At 35.7% G+C, this 16088-nt stretch overlaps 2 protein-coding genes across 2 annotated transcripts; one reads left to right on the top strand and one right to left on the bottom strand.

Annotated features, from left to right (window-relative positions):
* The first annotated feature begins 559 nt into the window (after nt 1-559).
* Nucleotides 560-1555, top strand: OR51T1 (olfactory receptor family 51 subfamily T member 1). The gene has a single exon (XM_019634440.1). The coding sequence runs from the start codon at nt 578-580 to the stop codon at nt 1553-1555; it is 978 nt and encodes a 325-aa protein (XP_019489985.1). The 5' UTR covers nt 560-577.
* A 7275-nt stretch (nt 1556-8830) lies between these two features.
* Nucleotides 8831-9766, bottom strand: LOC109377960 (olfactory receptor 51A7-like). Its single transcript, XM_019634434.1, has one exon. It carries the CDS (start codon nt 9764-9766, stop codon nt 8831-8833), a length of 936 nt encoding a protein of 311 aa, XP_019489979.1.
* Nucleotides 9767-16088: the final 6322 nt, after the last annotated feature.

The following is a 16088-nucleotide window of genomic DNA, read 5'->3' as shown; positions in this document are numbered from 1 at the left end:
GCCAGCCCAAAAGAAGACTTCTAATAGAGTCTACTAGGAGATGATGGTTGATGATTCAAGTACAAGGATGCCTCTGGATACAATATCTCAGACCAGCTTCCAGAAAGAACATCATGAAGTTTGCTATTAAAGGTGTCCAGGGGCTCGTACATGCTTCGCCATTGTTTCTGGTGCAAGTTATATAGCTTGGAGACTTAATACAAAGACCCATTGGTTGTAATTGTGGTAGTTGTTGTTTTGTTGGTGTGTGTGCATGTGTGCAACATAAGACTATAAGCATTTCATACTTTAGGTCAGGGCTCTGGGCAGTAGGGTGAGGATGAGTTTAGACAGATTGATGGTTATAATTGGGACAAAGTAGAGGAAGAAAAATTAGGCCAGGTTCTGACAAGAAAAATTCAAGATACTGTGGAATAATGTGATAGGTGCCATACTTAGATTGGGGGTTTTGAATAAAGAGAAACAATTATGTTATTTGAGAAGAGTTTATAAAAGTGTCAGGGCTTGAAAAACAAGGATTAATACGACCAACACTCTCATTTTTGTCTCTCTTTTCAAGGTGTGTCCTCAACCCGCCATGGTAATTTTCAATAACACCACATCCTCCTCCTCAAACTTCCTCCTCACTGCATTCCCTGGGCTGGAACTGGCTCATGTGTGGATCTCTATCCCTGTCTGCTGTCTCTACACCATTGCGCTCTTGGGAAACAGCATGATCGTGTTTGTCATCGTTGTTGAACAGAGTCTCCACAAGCCCATGTACTATTTCCTCTCCATGCTGTCAGCTGTTGATTTATGTCTGACCATCACAACCCTCCCCACTGTGCTTGGGGTTCTCTGGTTTAATGCCCGGGAGATCAGCTTTAAAGCTTGCCTCATTCAAATGACCTTTGTACATGTCTTCTCCTTCCTGGAGTCCTCGGTGCTGGTAGTCATGGCCTTTGATCGCTTCATGGCCATCTGTAACCCACTGAAGTATGCCACTGTCCTTACAGACATGATGATCATGGTGATTGGACTGGCCATCTGTATACGACAAGTCATTTTCATCCTTTCTGTGGCTCTAGCCTTGAACAGTATATCTTTTCATGGGGGCCAGGAGCTTTCCCACCCGTTTTGCTACCACCCAGATGTGATCAAATACTCACATTCCAACCCCTGGATCAGCAGCTTTTTGGGCATGTTTCTTCAGCTCTACCTGACTGGCACTGACTTATTGTTCATTTTTTTCTCTTATGTCCTAATTCTCCGTACTGTCCTGAGCACTGTGGCCCCTAAGAAGCAGCAAAAAGCTCTCAGCACTTGTGTCTGTCACCTCTGTGCTGTCACTATTTTTTATGTGCCAATGATCAGCTTGTCCATTACACACCGCCTCCTGAACTCCAGCTCCAGGGTAGTCTGCAGCATTCTGGCCAATGTTTATTTGCTCTTACCACCTGTACTGAATCCTATCATTTACAGCTTGAAGACCAAGACCATCCGCCACGCTATGCTCCGGCTGCTCCAGTCTAAAGGTTCACTGGGTCCCAATGTGAGAGGACTTAGAGGAGGGTGAGACTGAAGGGAAGGAATTGCTGGTACATAATTATATTTAAGTAGGAAAAGGATTTGGGTCCATCTCATCCTCAGGCATTTGGTTACTGAGGCAGTTTCAATTAAATTATAAGAGCAGCAAGAAGAGAATAATTTTCCACTAATCTTATCAAAAGTTAACATAAAAACAAACTGCAATTCAAAGCCAAATTAATTTTGTATATGTTCTTCAAACATTTAAAGCAATTACATGGACACTTGTGCACATTAAGAGCACATATTTTATTTCAGTTGAACAATTTGATTATCTGCTTAAAATCGGTAATTCTTAGACAAAAAAATTAAATGGCAAGAATTTTATTTTTACACTCAGCTGAACAAAATCACTTATTTCTGTGGTTAAATTTCCCAGGAGGCAATGGGTTTTTTTCCCTTGAGCTGGTAAATGGAAAAGCTATAGATGTGCACAAAGGCATGCACATAGAAATTTGTAATTTAAAACTAGAAAATTCTTGCACACTGGTTTCAGTTCCTAGAGTCACCTCTAGAGAGCCCCATCTCTTTACAAATGCACTCCCTGAAACCTCTATCTTTTCTTTTTTTTAATTTTTTTTTTATTGTTAGTTTCAGGTGTACAGAACAATGCAATAGTTACCCTTTTCACCCTCATAAAGTAACAACCCCCCTCCCCCCATCCACTGCCCTCCCACCCCCGACATCATGCTTATCCATTACAATTCCACCGAATCTGTTCCCGCACTCTACTCCGTGTCCCGAGGTTATATGTATATATAATTATAGTTGACATACAGTATTATTCAACCTCTATCTTTTCTTTAATCCCTTTTCTCCTTAGTAAAAGTGAAACTTTCACAGTTCCAGTTGCTATTTGTTATATTCCAATGAGTCCAATATATAAAAATGAAACATTGCGTCATTATTTTTCCTGTTACCTACACATTCTAGTACAGTTCTGATTCTGATTTCACAGTCCCTCTTCAGTGTCCACTCTGCCCCTTTTCTCTACTTGTCCTTGTTTCTTAAATTGTTCCTTTTCTTCCTAGCTGTTAGGCTCCTTGACCTTTTGGTGTATTCATCACTGTAGAATTTCACAGCGACCTTGATGCTTTTTCATAGAAAATCTTTGGATGAACTTTACTAATAATATTTGTTTTGTGAAGAAGTAACCTCAGTATAGGATTGATAGGATATAGGGAGAATGCTCCTAACTTGTCTTTCACACGCAGAGTTATGAAACTTTAGTTCCACTCAGGGTAATTCTGAGCACAGTGGACCAAACAGACAGGCTAATCTGAGCCACCTGTCTCTGCCCCCTACATCAACTTCCTTTTCCTAGCAGAAGGGGACTACCACTCCCAAATTCTGGTTTGTTTGCTTCAGCTTCTTGTTCAACTCAAGCACTGACAGCTTTGTGACTCTGCTTTGCCCAAACGCCAACCCCCTTTTCTCTAATCATTAACAACAGTATCCACATATTTTTGCTAGTTAAAGTTATTTGTATGATTTCCCTTTTATACAGCAAATTCAGGTGTTTTTGATATCTCGTTGGTTGTGTCCTCCACACAACAATGTGTGGTGGAAGCCAGTATTTTAAGTGGAGAATAATCAGTGTGGGATCATCCAGGAAATAGAGCAGTTGGAAATAAAATTCAGTTTTTCAGACTCTAAGGCCAGCATTGCACCCAGAATGTCTTGGCCTTATGCACTTTGTGGGAAGTGTTTGTATTCCATTATAACACAATTAAGCATTTCAAATTTCAATTTTCCATTGTCATGTTATGGCCAACTAAATATGTCTTTGGTTCTATTCCCTTCAACAGGATAAAACACAACCAGGATACAAAAGTTTGAGTCCCAAAATACATCTAGTTTCTAAATATCTTGTTCCAAAACAAGGATTAAGGATAGAAGCCTTTTTGTTAGTCAGACAGTCTGCTAGTAAGCCCAGAATAAAACAACCAGAAGAGACTTAAGAGAATTTGTGAATTTAGATAAGAATTTCAGATATGTGATTTAGCTAAGATTAGAGGCATGGGGATGGGGCAGAGAGAACTGCCACAGAACTGAGCATGTTAGAAGTGCTAGATGAAGTGACATGGAACTCTCTGAGGATTTTAGGGGATGATATAAAATGCCAAACAATTGTTCTCAATATTCATGTTTTTGAACCCAGACATTGTTGTGCCTAGACAGGGAGGAGGGCTTGTACAGCAGCTAAGAAAGGCCAGTGGAGATGAACTATGAAACAGGAAAGAAGAGATAATTTCCCTTCGAGAGCATCACACTATAGCAGACACTGACCCTGGAATCAACTTGTGGCAGAGCAGACATCTCACATCACACGGTAATCTAACCAGCCAAACTTTTCCTCATCAGTTCTTATTAATATCAATAGCTCTTTAATTGCTTCTTTGGAAGACTTTTCTAAAAGTTTTCTTTTCTCTTCTTTTCTTTTTAAAGATCAACAACTCTATTCATAATTCATTGAAAAACATCTGGAAAAGAACTAATTTTTTTTTTCATAAGTTTGGTACCAAAACTTATTGGCAGCAAAAGCTAACAGGAACTGATGTGACTATATTTATGGTCATTATTTATTCCACATTGAGTGAATAGTCACACATGTCATTTCAGAAATATAGCTGCGCTTGAATACAGGGTAATAACTCAAGGTTTTTAGGGTCTTTTTAAAGTATGAAAAATTCTGAATTCTAAGAGTTGTAAACAATTATAGATATGTGCAATCATTCTTCCAGTTTTATGACAGTATATAAGACAGTCTGCCATGTGTATGTTCATCTTGTATTACTCTAAATATACTTGTCATATCTGGCTCAAAATGCAACTCAACTGTTCAATACAAAAACATTTTCATCATTGTACTTCATCCCTATAGTAATTGTTAATAGTAAAAGAATTTGTGCTTTATAGTTATTTCAAGAAATGTATTTAATATTTTGGAGGTTGTTTTGATAATAAATGACACACATATATACATATATAATTATACACACATATACTGTATATAATTAAAATATTGTGAATGTATTGAAAAATTTATAAAAGTATTAAAATGATAAAAAAATTCACATCCTATTAATAAGAGATTATATGATATATGATCTAATCTTTTTTAGTAAGCCAACATATGTGCACACACACATATGCCGCTCTGACAATTAAGTTTGTGAACTCATCCTAGAAAAAATGATACATTCCTCATTGCTGAATATCACTGCGGTCACCTTCGAAGTACTCCCTTTGGGAAACTATGCACCAAAGCCAGTGCCGAGTCCACCCTTCAAAGCAATTTTGGAACTCTTTCTGGAATGGCCATCAGAGCTATCTTCATATTACCCTTGATGTCCTGAATGTTATCAAAATGTCTTCCTTTCAACATTTCCTTTATCTTCCGGTAAAGAAAGAAGTCATTGGGGGCCAGATCAGGTGAGTAGGGAGGGTGCTCCAATGCAGTTATTTGTTTACTGGCTAAAAATCCCCTCACAGACAGTGCCATGTGAGCTGGTACATTGTCATGATGCAAGAGCCACAAATTGTTGGAGAAAAGTTCAGGTCGTCTAACTTTTTCACACAGCCTTTTCAGCACCTCCAAATAGTAAACTTGGTTAACTGTCCATTTGGTACAAATTCATAATGAACAATCCCTCTGATATCCATAAAGGCTAGCAACATCAATTCAACAAGTTTGCAAACTTAATTGTCAGACCTCTGTACATATTCATAAACTAGGGTAATAGTGTGTAGTCAAATGTGTATCTTATTTGTTGATATTATTCATTTTTTATTAAATCATATTTTATATTAGACTTTACTTCCTCCAGGAAGCTTTTCTTTCATTCTCCATTAAAATATGCAATTTGCTATTCTTTTATTTGTGCTTTCTTACATCTCTTAAACTTATCTACTTTACTTGACAAATTTAATTATTTATTTACTTGTTTTCCCCACCACCAACTGTAAGCTCCTTGATAGTAGTCCTATGTTTTATGTTACATTTAATCCTTACCATCTAATGCAGTGTTTAGTAAATATCACTTAGTGGTTGATGTTGTGTTGCATAAGTAAATAATATTTGATATTATTTGTATATCATGATTAATGTTACCATTTCTTATTATTTAACATTTCAGTAGTTTACAGTATTTTATCATAGAAAATAAACCTTGATATATATTCTTATAAATACCAATTTGATCACACCTTTGATTATATTCTTACATTCCTAGAATGTAAATTATTAAGTTTTGAAGGAGGCAAAAATGACAGTCTAGTGTAGTGGATGAGGTTTTAGGCTTTGGATTTAAACGCAAGCTCTTAACACTTTATATTTCTGTATCTTAGAAATGTTGCTTAACTTTTCAAAGCTTTAACCTCTTAATTTACAAAATAGGGGGAAGTAATATCTTAAGATCTACTTTCTTACATTCTTGTAAAAGTTAGTGGAGTTAATACAGGCAAATTTATAGCTCAATATCTGATACCTGGTAGGCACTGAAAATATTCTATGTTATTATCTTCCAAATTACAACTATTTAAATGTTATTCATACACCTAATTGCTTTTGAATAAAAACACATAACACTCTTCCATTATAGCTATTTCCTTAGAAAATTGTTCCCAACAAGAGATAATTTATTTAGTTATGTTTAAGTGAATTAAAAAATTATCTTTGCACTTAATTATTAATTTATTTTTGTTTTTGTGTTTGATAAGAGATCACACAAATATGGTTTTATAAGTAGATTGCAATTTTTGTCTACCACTATTATTTGAATAATCAATCTATTTTCAATGATGTTCTGATATTCATTAATTATATATAATTTTCATATGATGTATGGTACATTGCAGTGTATTTATTCTATTTCTCAGTTCTTCCCATTGATTTGTTGAGCAAACTACACACAACTTTATAGCTGTTTAATAAACATCACTATCACATGAAATGTTATTACAGTTCCTGTTTATTTTTATCTTACATTCTCCAGTTTACCCTTATAAATCTATTTTTAGAATTATTTTGGTAAATTCTCAATGAAATGTTACTGTGAGCTTGATTGTAAATGCATTAAACCTATATTATAATTGAGGAAAACAGACAAATTTTAGTCTATTTACTCTTCTGATCCAGAAACAACATTTATTCACATCTTATGACTTAGGCCACTTCTGTCTTGTAAAGATTTAAATTTGTGAGTTGAAGGCAAATACTAAAAGGAGGATAAGTATTCTTCCATGCTGCTTTTAGACAACCTGTTTTCTTTTTCTTGTGCTTGTACAGGACATGACCTGGTTTTCAGGGCACCTTCTTTGACTTAAAATTTACAGTTTCCTCTTACTGAATTTGGCAATAGGTTTTCTATGATTCCAAATGTTCAGTGTGCTTGTAATTTATTATCATAGTCTGAGTTTTCAAAGTTTTTTTGGTTGTTGTTCTGATTTTTTTCTCAAACAAGTTAGAAAAGATATTAGACTACTATCAAGATATAATTTATATACACTGTACAAGTACTGAAGATTGCCAACAAATTTGATGTCTACAGTTCTTTTGAGAAAACAAAATTCAAGTAAGAGAGACAGACATGTGAACTAATAATTATGGCATGAAAGATTGTTCCTCCCTTCCTTGATTAAGCTATGGGTTCTGGACAGGGTCAGCTACTGAACAAAAAGAACTCAGTTGAACTCACCCGGGGGCACAAAATATATAAGAATATTTATTCATCAGAGAACAGCTTCTTCAAAATGTTTTTTTTGAAACAAATAATATTAATTACTTGTGAGTTCGCCTCAGGTAGTAAAACATTGAAATTTGTTACTCCCAACTTTTTTCTCCCAATTCACAGTACAAGTTTTTCAGGGTTGGTTGACTTATTCTAAATTTTATGTTTTATAACTTTGTCTGCTATGAAGTACTCACAAATAACAGATGAACAAGAACACATGAATTTTATGAAAATACAAGGTGTGATAAAAAACTACGGTGAATGTTTAAATTAAAAAAAATATTACAGTAAAAGACACATTGCCATTAATCCCCCTCGAAGTACTTCCCCCTCACCTTGAACATACTTATGCCATCATTCTTGCCACTTTCTGAAGCAGTTCTGGAAGTTCTCTTTCATGAGTGTCTTTACCTCATCTTCCATCATGACACCTCTCCATGTCACGCATCACTTCCGGTATGGCAATTTCTATCAAATAAAAACTTTAAGTGTGCCCTCATCCACTTTATTCACCAGATCTGGCATTATGCAACTTCTGGCTCTTCCCCAAAGTCAAAATGACCATGAAAAGAAAATGTTTTGGATGGATTCAGGACATAAAGGCAGCGATGACAGTTCAACTAAAGACACTCATGAAAGAGGACTTCCAGAACTGCTTCAGGAAGTGGCAAGAATGATGGGATATGTGTGTTCAAAGCAAGGGGGAGTATTTTGAGGGAGATTCATGGCAATGTGTCTTTTACTGTAATTTTTAAAAAAATTTAAACATTTACTGTATGTTTTGATCATGCTTCATAATTTGAGATAGCCAATCATCTTTAGTTTGCTGTTTGTCTTCTTTAAATGGAAACATATGTGCATGCATATTATTTTATGTTGCTTAATATATGGTCCTATTTTCTGCTAGTTTAAAAATATGTCTAGCTTGTTTAGTGCAATTGACTGTATCATAGTTCAAAATACCAAGTACCTAAACAAGCATGAAAGCCATTATTTTACAGCATATATTCTAGAGTGTTTAATCATAAATATCAATGCTTTAAAAATCACTGTACTATTAGCTTTTCCATTTCTTTTCAATAACAGAATAATATCTCTGATCTCCTTTTAGTAACTATAAGTTCTTGGAATTCTGTTGTAATATAGATTAAAATATGGTCTGTCTTAAAGAATGTTATAAGGGAACTTATTATCATAATTCAAGGTTAGGGGAGCTCTAAAGAGAATCACTCGTTGTCCCTATTTGATTATGAAGGGAAGAGCAAACTCATACTTGACAATAAACTTCTTTCACTTAAATGGGAAATCAAGAACTTGCATGAAATTGACTGAAGACCTCTTAACAAATACAACATGTCTGAAGGCTGCCTGAAAGAAAATGAATAATTGGATTGGGGTAACATCCTTTAGCTTCCAGCTCCTTTAATATTCCTTCTCTAGAAGGGGGCACAATCTTTACCTCCCTGTGTTGTAAACAGTGTAACTATTCTCTGATCCCAGCTGACCCTGCCTCACTTTCTCCCATACCTTTATTTTAGACCCAATTTTCCCAGAACCTTCTTACGAATTTGCTGTGTCTTCACACAGTATACAATGGGGTTCATCAGAGGCGGCACTAGCAAGAAAATGTCAGCAATGAGGATCGTGGCACTTGGGGATTTGTGATTGCCAAAGCGGTGCATAAAGGCCAAAGCAATGACGGGCACATAGAAGATGAGCACAGCACAGATGTGGGAGACACAGGTGTTGAGGGCCTTGAGCCGCTCCTTATGGGATCCAATTCCCATCACGGTCTTCAGGATGAATATGTAGGACAGAGCAATGAACACACTGTCTGACAGCATACAGAGGGCAACAAAGAAACCGTAGAAAAAGTCAACTGAGTTGTCAGAGCAGGCCAGGTTCATGACATCCTGATGGAGACAATAAGCATGAGAAAGTTGGCTTTTCTTACAATATGTCAAACTTTTGAGAGCGAAAGGAAACGGGAGCATTAAGACCATGCTTTTAATGGAAAACACCAGGCACATCTTGGCGACTCTGGCATTGGTGAGGATAGAATTGTATCTTAGAGGGTTTCGTATGGCCAGAAAGCGGTCGAAGGACATGACCAGGAGCACTGAGGACTCCATATCTGTGAATCCATGGATAAAGAATTCTTGAGCAAAGCAGGCATTTGGAGAAATTCCTGTAGCATTGAAAACAAAGGTCCTCAGCATAGTGGGGAGGGAGGAGAAGGACAGGCCCAGGTCAGAGATAGCCAGCATGGAGAGGAAATAGTACATGGGCGCGTGGAGCGAGGGTTCTGTCCTGATCACAAAGAGGATGGTGCAATTGCCGAGGATGGCCAGCAGGTACATGAAGCAGATGGGAATTGAGATCCATTCATGGAGGTGCTCCAGTCCTGGGATTCCAATCAGGAAGAAGGTGGTGATCTCAATTTTAGAAGAATTGGCAGTGTGCATGATGAATCAGTTGGAAAGTACTTATTCCCACTTTTAACATAGTTCTATTATGTTCATCTCCCTCATTTCAGCACTTTTGTCTGAGACATACACAAAGAAAATACAATTTTGAGAGATTTCTCATATTAAGGAATACAAGAAGGAGGTATTTCTTGCCTAACCACTATGCGGTATACCTAAAACTAATATAAAATAATATTGAATGTCAATTATAATTAAAATTATCTATCTATCATCTATCTATCTATCTATCTATCTATCTATCTATCATCATCATCTATGGGATGTAAAGTACAGCATAGGGTATATAGCCAATAGTATTGCAATAGCTATGTATGATGTCAGACAGAGGGTTAGTAGACTTGTTGGGGTTACCACTTTCTGAGTTGAGTAAATGTCTAATCATTATGTTGTTTTGTACATCTGAAACTAATAGTAAAAAAATAAAAAAGAATGAGGTATTTCTTTTAAACAGACAATTGCTAATAGACTCGGGTAATGTTAATTGACAAAAAGAACCAGAAATATAGGTACTGTCTTGATCAATTACAATTCTCCATAACGTTCTCAGAAAAAAATACCCACATAAACAGCAAATAAATTCCTCTTTTACTATTAGGCTTTGCCCCTTTCTACCTCTAAGCCAATGAAAAAAATTTATACAGTCACGCTGAACTACAGGATAACTCTTTTTGCTTGGTCCCTCTGAGCCTAGAATCTTGAAAAAAAAAAAGTAACTGGGAAACTGCAGGAGTTAGATTTAAGAGAGTTGATAATAAGTGTTTCTCCAATTGCTAGACTTTTTTGCTCCAAATAATTTTCAGACCAGGCCTGGAGCTTCTAAAAGTGATTTTACTCACAAGATCTCCATAGCAAGCACTACAAAGGAAGGACAGAAAATAGGTTATACATGCTTGACTGTTAACTCTCTCTTATAATACAATGAAAAATCCCATGTTTTTATATGGAAGCAGATAGAATGCCCTGAAAGTGACTAATTCACAGCAGTATTCTCCATCCTCGAGCATGGGGGGAGAGAAAGGATTCTTGGACTTTCTCTAAAGTCCAACATAGACTATCACAGACAGAAAGTGGCTTAGTCAACTGGATAATAGGCCAGTCATGGTGGGTGGCAATGTTAGAGACATAGTATGTTGGTGATGAAGGCGATTGGTATTATCTGAATCTATTATTTTTTTCTGACACCATAAGATAAATAGATGTTCTATCACTGTAGATTTTTTTCACAGGAAACTGAGTTAATTAGTTAGCTCTAAACAGTTCATAAGTGATATAAAAATAATAATAGTGTAAGTGCTTTGAAAGTTTTCTCTTTATGGAAATACATTCATCAGGGACAGTGAAGTTCCAAGATACATAGAGCATATCAGTTTCTACCCCTTTTGCCTAGAGAAAGTGAGGGTTGAAATGAGAGGCTCAGGCTTTGTCAGAGGACTCTTGACAACGGTATTAGAAATCAGAAATACAAGCTTTTCAACTAGTTGATCCTCCAGAATGAAACACTAATGAGTTGTCATTAAGGACCAATCCTCTTCTTGGAAACTAAGCTGCCTTCCCCGTAGGATAAAGCAGCGGTAATGTCATGATCTGGGGAATGACCACTATTTGACCTCTAAAATCCCCAAAAGTACACAGAGGTCCTTTAAAATTGTTATTAGCTCTTTGGCAATTCTAATTAGGTCAACTCAGGAGCTGCTGAAGTCTTCTCTCCTGAGCACTCCAAGCAAAGTCTATGTACCTCTACCATAACTTGCATTCTAACTCTTACAATACTGCAATGATCCTGTGATTTGCTATTTACTTGTCTGCACTACCCTATACTGCTCCCTGTAGTGCTTCCTTTCTAATTGCATATGACTCATTTGGCATAACTAGGTTGTTCCCTGGTTTCTATTACAAACTTTTTTTTTTAACAACTTGAGATCATAATGTCATATCATCTGTCCTTTCTTTCAAGACTAAACTCCTCTGAGTCTAGTCTAGCAGCTAAGACTTATCCAAGGCCTGACTTGAAATGTTTGCATTCTGATTCTTTGGCAGGGCAGATAAAATTTAGCCTTACAAGAGGCTAGTTTTCCTCCTTCTCAGTCCCTGCCTTACATAGAGTTCCAACTCTATCTAGCATTTTGTCTAACTGTGTGAACAACTGGATGTTTTCAAACGAATCATGAACAGGTGAAGTGAACAGTCATATTGGGTGGCTAAAAGGAGATTTAATGCATTCTTAATTTTCATAGCTTCTTCTCCAAATTTAAGTTGAATTCTCCACTTGTCAGACAAACATAGCTCCAAGAAAAAACTCCCTCCATTCCCTTATTGCAATCTTTAATAACAAATGTAAAAAAATTTTTTAAACCTTTTTTTAAAAGCCTCTCCTATATCAAAATTCTGGAACTTTCATACAGTCAGCCTTATTCATAGTCCTCTCTAAGTCCCAACTCTTAGAGTACTCATGTTTCAGATATCCTTCAGGAGACAAAGTATTATAAGATAATGTTATGTTCACCACCCAGAGTCAGTGGTGGTAAGCACACAATGTGATATACAGATGATGTATTACAGAATTGTACACTTGAAATCTATGTATTTTTACTAACAATTGTCACCCCAATAAACTTTAATTAAAAAAAAAAGAAAATGTTATGTTAGGGTCCTGTTGCACTTACCATTTCACCACAGTGGGAAACAGAAATGAATTTAGGCTAGTTAGAGGCTTCTCAGCTTCAGTGTACCACATCTGTTGCCCCAGACCTTGAGTTATAGATCTGACTCCTTGAGCTGTGTTCTGAGTTTTGCACTCATGGGACACCAATGCATCCAGCTCTGTTACCCTCTGTAAACAAAGAATTTCCCTGAGCAATTTTCTAGAAATTCCCAGAAGAGGGCCTGGTTCAGGACCATAGTTTTAACTTGTTGGTTGCCACAAGATCATAAAAAGTTCAGACTGGGACGTTCCTCAAATTTTGGAGACCTGAATAGACCAAGGAGAGCCTGCCTCAGCGATCAGGAAAAGAAGTTGAGGCTACCAAGAAATCACTGAATTCCAAATTAACTGACATATTAGTGTAGGTTCGTCATTTCTTTGTTTCTCCTGTTTTCCTTATTGTCAGGTGTTTTTACTTTCTTTATTATTGAAATATAATTTACATATAGTAAGATTCAGAAATCTGAAATGACCAGCTCAATTGATTTTTACCTACATATGCAACCAAGTAACATTTAACCAAGGAAGTGCTAAAATCTCCAAATCTAATTATCAATTTGTCTTTTTCTTTTTTGTTCTGTCACATTTCCTTTGTGTATTTTGAAGCTTTCCTATTGCATGTATAAGCATTAAGGTTTTTATGAGTTCTTTTATCTTTGCAAAATGTCTCCTTTTTTATTGGTGATGTGTCTTGCTTTAAATTCCATGTGCTCTGATAATGATATTCACCATATATATTGGTATGTATGACATGTCTTTTTCCCTATCCTTTTATTTTTAACCTATCTGTCTCTTTACATTTCATGTGCAACTTTTGTAATCAGCATGCTTCCTAATTCAGTGTGACTAGTGTTGTTTTATAATTGGGGTTTTTGGCCCATTGTATTTAATGTAATTATTAATACATTTGTTTTATGTCCATCATTGTTTTGTTTCCTCATTGTCCCATCTGTTTTCTCTTCTCTGTTATAGCTATACTCATTTCTTTTGAATCTTTACATCAAATCAATTCAAGTATGTTTCAGTATTCTACTTTATTTCCACAATTGGCTTTTGGGCTATACTTTTTGTTTTTTGTTCGTAATTGCTCCTTGAATTATGGTATGTAACCTTAACTTATAAGAGTCCACCATGAATTAATATTATATTGCCCCATAGGTAACATAAAAAACTTTCAACAGTATAACCTCATTTACCTAATTTTTTTTTTTTTTTTTTTTTCTGAGCCATCCTGCTACCTGTTGGCAGCTCAGCAGCTGCTCAGCTCAGGCTGGACTCGAACTGCTGTTGCTCAGAGCTCAAACTCTTGAGCAAGCTCTTAACCAACTGAGCTACTCAGCCAGCCCTTCATTTACCTAATTTTTAACATGTATGCAATTATTTCCAAATACATATTTTTATCTATGTTATGAATCTCTCAATACATTATAATTATTTTACTTTAAAGTAAATTATCTTTTCCAGAAATTAAGAAAAGAAAAAAATATTTTATGTTTAATCACATATTCACTACTTTAAACAATTTTCATTCTTCTTTTGTTTATCTGAGTTTCTACCTTGTATTATTTTCCTTTAGCCTGGAAAATTTCCTTTAGCATTTATTGTGTGCAAGTCTCATGGCTATGAATTTTCTAAGGTTTTATTTATCTGTAAATGTACATATTTTGCCTTCTTTTTGAAAGACAATTTTCGCAAATATTAAATTCCAGGTTGACAAGTTTTTCTTTCAGTTCTTTCAAAATATACCTTCTATCTGTTTTGAATATGTTTCTCTTTTTCTTTAGGACTTGACTATAACGTGTTTGGATTTGATCTTTTTGTATTTAGTCTGCTGTGGATTTGCTGCTGTGGCTGTCATGGAAGTTTGTCAGGAAGTGTTTGCCTTGAACATCCTCATAATTAGCTTGAATCTTCTAAATGAAACTTCATTGTTTGATAGATCAGCAAGGCTCATTTAAAAAATATGACCATCAGATGCAATTCTGGTTGCTTGAATCCTTGTAACTTTTTTTCCCCGGTATTTCTTGTATTGAACATAGCTGATGCTTTCATATCATACTGATATTTCTTAGAAAATGGATCAACTGCTTTCTTCTTGGATCATTTTTTATGCCTTTTGTAAGGTACTTATTCCATGGTACTGCCCAGAAAACCTATCATATTTTTTATATTTACCTATCAATGGCCTTGAGTTTTTGGCTGTTATTCAAGATTTGCTACGAATATTCATGTAATTGTATACACAGTAATTGTGTTCATTTCTTTTGAGTAAATACCAGGAGAATAAATGCTATGTGGTGACATGGTAAGTTGGTATTTAACTTGCTCAATATATTTGAAGGCTGTAGGTTTAAGTTTATATAATATAATGGAAATAAATTATTTTTATTTTATTTGTCAATTGTGTATCTTGAGTTAAATTATCATTGTATGATATTAAGATGCTTTTTTCTTTACCTTTATTTTTGCCTAATAATCATTTTTCTTCCTTTTTTTACACTCTTTCCATGTGCTTTTATTTTAATGTATCTTTTGGAAACAGCATATTATTATACATCTTTAAAATTTTGTTTTTAGTCCAATGCCTACCTGTCTTTTAATTAAGATGTTTAATCCATTTAAATTTACTGTGGTTATTTCTTCTTTCTTTCTTTTTTTTCTTTTGCCTACTCTCTCTCAGCCTCAGTTTCCTCATCTCTGAGGTGGAGATTTTTTAAATCTACCCTGGAAAGTCCCTGTGACAATAAAAGGTAGCTCTTATTATTACCTCCCCCAACCCCCCATCTTCTTGACAAGTCTTGTTTTTAGTCTCCCAGGACCTACATCCCTGTTATGGGTTGAGTTGTGTCCTCTCAAAATTCATATGTTGAAGTGCTAACCTCCAGTACCTTAGAATGTGACCTTATTTGAAACTAGGGTTTTTGCAGATGTAATGAGTTAAGATGAGGACATACTAAAGGGGGGGGGCCCTCATCCAATATGACTGGTGTCTCCATGAAGAGGGGAAATTTGAAGACAGACAGATACATGGAGAATGCTATCCGAAGATTTTAGTTATGCTGCCATAAACCAAGGAACTATTAGAAGCTAAGAGAGAGGCCTGGAACAGATCCTTCCTCCTGTCTTCCATGGGGAGCATGGCCTTGCTGATACCTTGATTTTGGACTTTTGGCCCCCAAACTGTAAAACAATACGTTTTGGTTGTTTAAGCCAGTTAGTTTGTGGTACTTTGTTATGATAGCCCTAAGAAAAAGCAGTCCAAATATATTAAATGCAAAATTTCAGAAATAAACAATTCATAAGTTTTAAACTGAATGTTATCCTGAGTAGCGTGATGAAATATCCCACCATCCTGCTTGGTTCCACCTTCGCCATGACTTGTCCCTTTGTCTAGTGTAGCCACACTGTACATGCTACCACCCGTTAGTCCCTTAATAGCTGTTTGAATTATCAGATTGACTGTTGCAATATTGTAGTTTTTGTGTTCAAGTAACCCTTATTTTACTTAATAATGGCCCAAAGCACAAGAGTAGTGATTCTGACAATTCAGATGTGCCAAAGAGAAGCTGTAAAGTTCTTTCTTTAAGTGAAAAGGTA

Source organism: Hipposideros armiger, unplaced genomic scaffold (assembly GCF_001890085.2).
Source record: "Hipposideros armiger isolate ML-2016 unplaced genomic scaffold, ASM189008v1 scaffold_1663, whole genome shotgun sequence".
NCBI classification, from domain to species: Eukaryota; Metazoa; Chordata; class Mammalia; order Chiroptera; family Hipposideridae; genus Hipposideros; species Hipposideros armiger.
Note: the sequence above shows the minus strand (reverse complement) of the source record. Positions and strands in the feature narration are given on the sequence as shown.